The 8,409-nt window shown below is 43.0% G+C and overlaps 1 protein-coding gene across 1 annotated transcript in view; it reads right to left on the bottom strand.

Moving 5' to 3' along the window:
• Positions 1-555: 555 nt before the first annotated feature.
• The window catches only part of LOC118419836 (allene oxide synthase 1, chloroplastic-like), a 9,936-nt gene continuing 2,082 nt past the window's right edge, over positions 556-8,409 (bottom strand). Inside the window, exons 2-8 of the mRNA XM_035826452.1 lie at positions 6,286-6,878; positions 5,801-6,161; positions 5,282-5,373; positions 3,862-4,171; positions 2,491-2,669; positions 1,741-1,910; positions 556-1,168 (exon numbers count right to left, since the gene is read on the bottom strand). Coding sequence (XP_035682345.1) covers positions 1,098-1,168; positions 1,741-1,910; positions 2,491-2,669; positions 3,862-4,171; positions 5,282-5,373; positions 5,801-6,161; positions 6,286-6,869 — 1,767 coding nt within the window. The 5' untranslated portion in view covers positions 6,870-6,878 and the 3' untranslated portion in view covers positions 556-1,097. The remainder of the gene's footprint in view (positions 1,169-1,740; positions 1,911-2,490; positions 2,670-3,861; positions 4,172-5,281; positions 5,374-5,800; positions 6,162-6,285; positions 6,879-8,409) is intronic.

The following is an 8,409-nucleotide window of genomic DNA, read 5'->3' on the forward strand; positions in this document are numbered from 1 at the left end:
TTGCACATCTGTGTTTAACCCAATTTTTCATGCAGTCGGTTCCTTTTGGGGAGGGAGTTGTTTTCCGGAGCTGCGCAGAAAGTGCCCAGTGCCTACCCTTAGCCTGTTTCTTTTAGATAATTTTTTCCCTGGGCAAATTTCGATCACAAAGGTCTATATTTCTGCAAGAGTGACTGAAGCATGTATATTTTTAAAATCTTGCCAAAAATTGTGACCTTTGGCATGCTTTGACCTATGAGTGACCTTCATATTCGAGACTGGCACATGGACTGATCCATTAGGGGAGGGGGTGCAATCCTGACATCATGACAATCATCTGGCTGTAGCTCGTTAAAATGCCGGAGTTGAACTCGGGCCTTTTGAACCAAAACAAACCTAACAAATCCAGCTTTGCAGTGGGGGTAAAGACTTGAGGTTTGAAATGTAGTTAAATGTGTTTTTAAGTGATTGTTTGACATGGCTTAACCATGTAGGGAATGGGCAATTCGATTTAGCAGCCCCTCCCCTTTTGGAATAGGTACTGTTGATACATGAATGAAACCTTGAAGTCTTGAATAAAGGCATGATTGTTTACTTAATAGCAAAAAAAAATGTGTTCGTTGAACTCTTGTGATAGCATTTCTAATTGTAAAGAGTTACTCCTAGCACTGCAGTACACTGAACAAGTCAAATTGCCCTCATGAACATAACATGCGGTTATCAAAACGTCGGTGCAAATAAAGCAAAGGTTCTGTAAAAAGAGCCTCGTTATTCGTCTGTTATACTGCCTTGATAGTGCTTTCCTCATCACCAGAAGTAACCTGAAATCCAGTCTCCTTGTGGCACGGCCTACCGTAGTTAGTGTAGGCTCTCTACCGGGCCAGTGAAGCTCTCAGCCGCCAGGGTAATCGTTCACACGGTTAAACTTTGCCCAGTGGGAGTTAATTGCTAATTGTCCCTAGCCCTCTGGGCAAAAGTCCTACCGCGTGAAAATCCTACCGGGTGTGGCCGATTCCTACGGCGGCTGAGAGCTGCACTGGCCTCGTACAAAGCCTGCACTAACTACGGTAGGCCGAGCCACAAGGAGACGAGATTCCAGGTTACACCAGAAGTTCATCCTAGTCATCTTTGGGGTTCACGTCGTCCTGTGGACGCTCACATCCACCGGGACTCAGCCACACGTGATCATCTGTTGATAGACATGAGAAATAGTTTACCACTTACAACAACAAACATGAGTCAAAAGAATGTACCTCTATGATCAAATACATAACCATACATACATACATACATACATACAAAGTCATAGTCTTTATCATATATAAAAAGTACATATAAGCGGCACCATTTAAGTCATCCAAGAGCGATGGACATCCAACATATAATGAGTGAGTGTTTGTTTTTACTTTCTGTTTATTTGTCAACACACATTACATACATACAGTAGATACTAAAACACGTGATTATATTCTTACTTATGTTGATAGGTGATGAATCAAAGCATTAGGTACACACACAAACACACACACACACACACACACACATATACAACACGGATAATCAACTTCTTATACATACAGACACACACACAAGAACATACATTTATCCATGTATGTAATATTTAAATATACGCAATATAGGTTATACGTAAGACAAAACATAGGTAGTATGTGTAGGAGCACATCTATGCACTTTTATCGATCAATTACGGCTTTAGTGAGACAGGGCCATATGCATGTTTATCAATCCAAAAATACTCACTTTGCCTGATCCAACGGTTCACAGAAAAGTCGTATGTCGGTCCGCTGTTGTCCGGGTTGAGTTGGACAGAGACGGACTCACAGTACCAGTCGTCATCAGGGTGGCATCCATCCCGAAACAGCTCAATTTTCACAATAGGGGCAGCCACTTTTACATCCTTCAGTTTGTACCTGTGGAAACATAACAAGGAGGTATGCGATACTCAGGAGGCGGTAGTTAATCAGAATAGTTGCTACTACAAAACTTTTCAGAAAACTTTACAGAAATGTCCCTGAAATTCCAGAGCAAGCTGTTAGGAGGCCTGTGCAACATTTATTCCTTACATGAAATATCCACTTTTACCTCCATCAGTTTGTACTTGTGCACACATTACAAGGAGGTATGCGATACTCAGGAATAGGTAAAGGCGGTGGTAGTTAATCAGAGCAGTTGTTACTACAAAACCTTTCTTTACAGAAATATCCCTGCAATTCCAGAGCAAGCTGTTAGGAGACACCGTGCAACATTTATTCCTTACATGAAAAATCCACTTTTACGTCCTTCAGTTTTTGCCTGTAGACACATGGGCAGGGGGTATACATAATACTCAGGTTGTGCATTTATATTAGTAGATAATCAAAACAGAAACACCCCTACAGTTGTAGAGCAAGCTGCTAGGGGGCATACACGAGAAACCTTTGTCTTCACCACTCATATCTTTTTCAAGATTTTGTAAATACTAGTACTTGCAAAAGGTAGAAATCTACTTACTGTCCCTCCTGTCCCTTTTCAAAGTCGTTTTTCCACCACACATCCAACTGCAGCTCACGGGACTGGTGGCCTTTGTCGTCAAAGAGGCGGATGTAGACGTTTGAGTTTGTACCAGAGCCACTGTAAGTCCCGGTCTTCGTTTTGACGAGCACGTCAATGTCATCAACATCATCTACTTCCTGGAAAATACAAGATTGTGAATTAGTTTCGTTATAAAGAGTTAAAGGGTAGGGCGAATGCTTTCAGTTTGCACCAGGCGCTGAATTGAATGAGCTTTTAATATAGGCTGGGCTAAGTTTTAATATCTCCACAAAGCGGCTGCGATTTAGCACTAAAGCTAAGGGCACAACCCGCCGTACGTGCCATTTGTCCGTACATTTTGGGGAGGCCACGTCCGCCACGTATTTCTGAAAACGTTCAGGCTGTACAGGGCAGGCGCGTCGCTCATACTGGCACGTCCGGGGTCGAATCCGCAGCCCGATGGCACACAAGTTTTGCCTGCACGTAAAGTTCCACGGCGTGTCTGCGTGCTCCAAAATTCGCCGGATTCTGTACGAGTTCGTACGGAGGCGGCGCTTACCTCTTACGGATCCCAAAAGATTACCCACGTTTTGGCACGTAGACAGCACGTACTTGCACGTACGGCGGGTTGTGCATGCCCTTAGCCTTACTCGGGTGACCTCAACGAGATACAGCCATAACCCTGTCTATTTTGTACCTAGTTGTTGCTAAAAGTGCGATCGATGACATCCACGCTGGTATCAATTTTCGGCCCGTTTAAAAACAAAAAGTTTTCCGTAAATATTACAAAACCACTGTTGAATGAGCACATATATGTCATTTTTTTTCAAATTTCTAAAAAAAATCGAATTACGGACACTCATGTCACATAATGCCAAAGTATATTCAAAAGTAAAAAAAGAAGATGTTAAAAGAGCAAAAAATGAAAGTGTATTGTTTATGTTACTTCACTCGTGTTCAGTCATTTGTTCAACCTTCCTGCTCACATAGCTTTCATGATGAAGGAAAGTTTTGTTGCCTATTCTGATACGCACGCTAGCATCGGTTACCAGAGGATATCATTAGGGGTGTGTAACGGTACGGTGTACCGGTACAAAACCGGTTTTTCTCTTTGGACCGGTCCCCCCCCCCCCAAAAAAAAAGCGGACCTGAAAAAATTCGGTGGACCTGATGTTGGACCTATTGGAAAATGAACAGATTATATGATCAGGCATTCACACGTTTTTGGGCTTACCGGTCGAAGAAAATAACAAGATCGTAGTAGAGTAGAGTGTACCGGTACCCACCCCTAGATATCATCTATAAAATCAAATCTACATTGGTAATTAAGGTAGACTCCTTATAACTTACGTCAATGATGTCGCGGAAGTGGGATGGAAAGATCTCATTCAAGTCTTCAGGGTGTTGTACCCAGAATGACTTGATTTTCACTTCGTAGTCTGGTTGACTACCGCGGGTCATCTTCGTCCCTGTCCACACCGGCGGCTCCTGGAGTTCCCATCCGAAGAAGGTGTTGAAAATGGCGATGCTGCCTTTTAGTGCTGACAGCGAGACGTCTTTACCCGGGCACATGTGGTTGTTGACCGCGGGTGTGTCGGTGAGTCGTCCGTGAAAGATGACGTGGTGTTTCCGACGAGCGTCACCGTCCGGGCCGAGGAACCTTATTTTTTAAACAGAAATAATAATAATAATAATGATGATGATGATGATGATGTTTATTTTTTCAAAGCAAGAACATTAAAATATATTGCAGCGTCTAACAGCAGAAGACGCCGAATTGCGCACTTTATGCAAACATCGATACAATTACAATGGAATGTTATTAACATACAAGGAATAAAATAACACCAAATCTTCTTATGATACAAAGTAGTGAAAGAAAACTGCAATGCATGTAGTTGATAAATTGATATGGGAGATGTTTTCAGGTACTTGTATTCAGAAATTGCGTGAAATATGGGATGGGGCTGTTTTTATAGCGGTTACTTTTTGCCAAATAACATTGCCAAAAAGATGTTTGTGGCGTCGTTTGTGGCGTAACTGGTATACGTAGAGTGTTGGGCTCGGACCCAAGAGGTCTTGAGTTCGGTACTCGCCGTGCTCCCGACGTTGTACCTTTTTTTTATTTTTTTATTGAGATTCTCCATATACATATGGAGGGTATGGCGAAACAGGTGTCAAAGACGCCTTTTCAAAGCCACCATACCGTTGGCTTTGTTGTTCGGAGTTTCCATCTCCTAGGAGGACTTCCGACCAAGGATGCAAGGGGTTCCTCCTACCCCTGACTCGTGTGTCATGGCGGGTGCGTCATGCCCGAACATGCCCCCATGGCCTGTCACCACAACAAAGGCCGTGGAGTGTGATCTTGCCAAAGGCACTTTTCGCATTTAACACGTGTAAAACATGGTACCTAACTTCAGTCGGGGAAGTATAATACTACTTTAACTTCCACCTTTACTTTGTATGTAGCACTAATAAAATAAGGTACTAACTCGAGTGCAGTGCCACATTGTTCACGTCTGCTGTCACAAAGCAAATGGACGTAAAAAATTCAAACAAACGGACTGGAATCAAGTAGCAGCTCTCATCCTATGTATTTTGTACCATATATGTGTGAAAAGAAATATTTGTATAGACATATTAGGATTTTAAATGCTATAAACTTTGTATTTTGTCAGACCCTTACCTTTTCATTCATGACCTCATTGAAAAACAGCCTGTGGGCCGATTTGGGCTTCTCGTCAATAAGGGTCAAACGAAACAGACAAACCTGCGCCACATGAAGTCTTCTGGTTTGTCGAAGACAGCAGGATCCCTCAGTGCCCAGTACGAGCTGGCATACACGCGCTCACCTTCCTTGATCTGGAAAGTGAGATGCAAAAAAAATGTGTAACTTGACAAGCTGCGCTTTTGGAAATGTATTCAACCTGCAATGACTAGTGTGATCTAAAATGAGCTTTATATGTCTCACTTAATTTCCATGTCGATGACACAGACATGAGCCTACAGCCATACTGGTGTCCTTATTTGCATTTCAATGGCTCGAGAAGAATTTCATGAAAGAGATGAAAGTGTCTCGGCAGGTATACCAGGTTAAGATACCAGGCTTATTTAGAGCAGATTCTTTTCAAGTACAATCAATATATTATTTAGGTCCAACGGTAGGCGCAAAGCCAATTTTCTGAGCAAGATCTTCTGGCCAATGACATCACGTGACACCAACATGGCGGCGGACAAAGCGATGACGTCACGTCATGGCGTCACGTCATTTGATTTAGTAGTTACCAACCTTCAGTGCGTGTTCTCCGCTCTCCGTGGTGTACTCCACAGTCGTTGGACGTGTAGCAATGGTGCTCCAAAACATTGGGCTTGGACAGGCCCGCAGTACTTCCAAGACGAAGCTTTCCATTTTCGGCATCTCCTCCAGGGACTCACGGGTCAGACCTCCATGTTTCTTCAGGGCAGCAAGCGCCTCCTCCCGTAGCTCCTCCCGGTCTTCTGCGCTGATGGTGTCCAAGCGGGCGAAGGACGACACAAGATTTGCTCTGATGCCAGCAACCCCGTTGAAGAATACCGGTAAGAGGAGTTGTGCCGTCGTCTCTGCTTCTCCCAACCCGTACGCATGACCAAGATCCATCAGTTGCTGGTATCTTTGAATACAAATCAAATCATTAGAATCAATGTAAAATTCATGAAATTCGTCTGTATTTTAAAGAATTTGTAGAATATGGTTCTAACCGCACAGGAAGTTAATATTAAACGGTCATCACCTACCTCTCTGATGTCTTTATCTTCCCAATGATCGACCTCACTGCCTGCCGTTCTTCGTCAAGGTTCTTACTTGTTAAAGCTTTCACGATGCACGATCTTACTTCAGTCGCCCCGATGATATAAAGACGAATATCTTCCGCATTAAAAGACGATGACTCCCCAAAGATGTTAGGAAGTACGGTATCCGCTGCAACAGCCAACAACTTTGACTCGAAGTCGCTCATTGCTGTGCTGCCCCATTTAGAGATGTTGGACAATACAGACGATGCGGTTGATGATGGAATGCCTTCGCCAGCCTTTGCGATCACTTCCATTAAAAACCCCTTGTTTTTCTCATGGATCTTGCCGTTGGACGAGACGCTTGGACAAATGCCTTCAGTGAAATCCCGTCGGACTTCTGCCACGCCAAAACAAAATTCTTCCTTTTTGAAAAGTTCAATGTCAAAGACGGACTGCACGGCCTTGTTCCCGGTCACAACGCGACACGGAAAACCGATGTTTTTCTCCACGAAATCTTCTTCTCTATTTGGTTTCAACGCCTGGTTGCCCCATCCCAGCAATCTAACAGTTCCCACTTGGTTGCCCATGGTTTTTCACTACAAATGAAATGAAATGAAATCTATTAGTCTCTGCTTTTGTTTAGATGAATACAGTTAGAACAGCTAGCGATATAATGACAGAATACTATATGTTAAACTATTTTGAACATATCAAAGAAAGCTTAACACATACTGAGACCTAGTAACGTAACGATCCCCTTCATACGTTGCGTCTTTGACAAAAATCCCGGCGTGTCTGTTCCTGTCCTACAAAGTGGTTGTAGGACAGGAACAGACTATATCTACAGACAGGAACAGACTATATCTACAGAATGACTCAATAATGGCTCTCTAAATCGAAGATTTGTTCTCTCTCTATCCCATATTTCTTATATGGGATATAGGAGAATTCTTTTTACACAACCAGCAGGTACTTAGTACATAGCTTACAATTCGATGTCTCTCAGACACCTTCGTCAGAGCTTCTAACTGGAGTTCTGCTTCTCACCGCTATATGTAGCCGATGTAGGTGGCGCTTTTGCGGTGAGAAAACAATCCCAAACGTGGCTAAGCTTGTACCCCCCTCGTCCCGGTTTATCACAATTTCTTATATACTCGTTATTTTTGTGAATGAACGAGGTCTGTAGTTCGAAATGCAATAAGCTTGGTATATGTACATATATTTTTATCATTATTAACATACACACACACTGAGACCCAATATAAACGGGACGTAGACCCTTCTACGTGACTACATTATACAGGTCAACCGTTGCAGAGAGAGACATGCAAATTCTCTATAGCATTGTCAGGCAGAAATAGGCTAGAAATTTGCCGGTTCCAGCATTCTGTCAGCTTTCTGGATAAACCATTTTAACATGACACGTGTGCGTACGTGTGTGTACACGTGTGTGTGTTTTCGTATGTGTGTGTGTGTGTGTGTGTGTGTGTGTGTGTGTGTGTGTGTGTACGAATGTGTGTGAGTGTGTGTCTGCATATGCAAAACAAACTCTCGCGAACTAAATGCTTCTGTTCGCCTTTGTTTATTGTGTACTCAAGCAACAGTACTACTTTATTGCTAAGAATGTCTAAACCTATATGATTTTTTGCCTTGCCGCCGGCAAGGCTTTACGCCAGCTTTCTTCCATGGATCCATGGATGGACGGACCTGTATGATTTTCTATTCCGGTCAAAATTCAACTACGACGTACTTCAGCCAACTACGCCGTACTTAAGCTTACTACGACGTACTTACGCTTACTACGACGTAGCTCACAGAAGTGGATCCGATACGGCTTAACTTCTTGAAGTACGCCGTAGTTGCCAGCAGTCCGGCCTAACTGAACTACGTCGTATATGGTTTTCTATCCCGGTCAAAACTCAAGCATTTACAGTAATCCGAACTACGTATTTTCAGCCACCAATTTGTATATCACCTTGACACATAACGTTATTGTATTCTCATTGAATACGCTACACTGAGAACAAGATAAAGACCAAAAAAGTCCTAGCTCAACCGTTTCCATAGCCTTCTTGTCGAAGGCAATAACCGAAAATATACGCTTCTTGGCGAAGGCAAAAATGCGAA

This window comes from Branchiostoma floridae, chromosome 7 (genome assembly GCF_000003815.2).
Source record: "Branchiostoma floridae strain S238N-H82 chromosome 7, Bfl_VNyyK, whole genome shotgun sequence".
Taxonomy (NCBI): Eukaryota; Metazoa; Chordata; class Leptocardii; order Amphioxiformes; family Branchiostomatidae; genus Branchiostoma; species Branchiostoma floridae.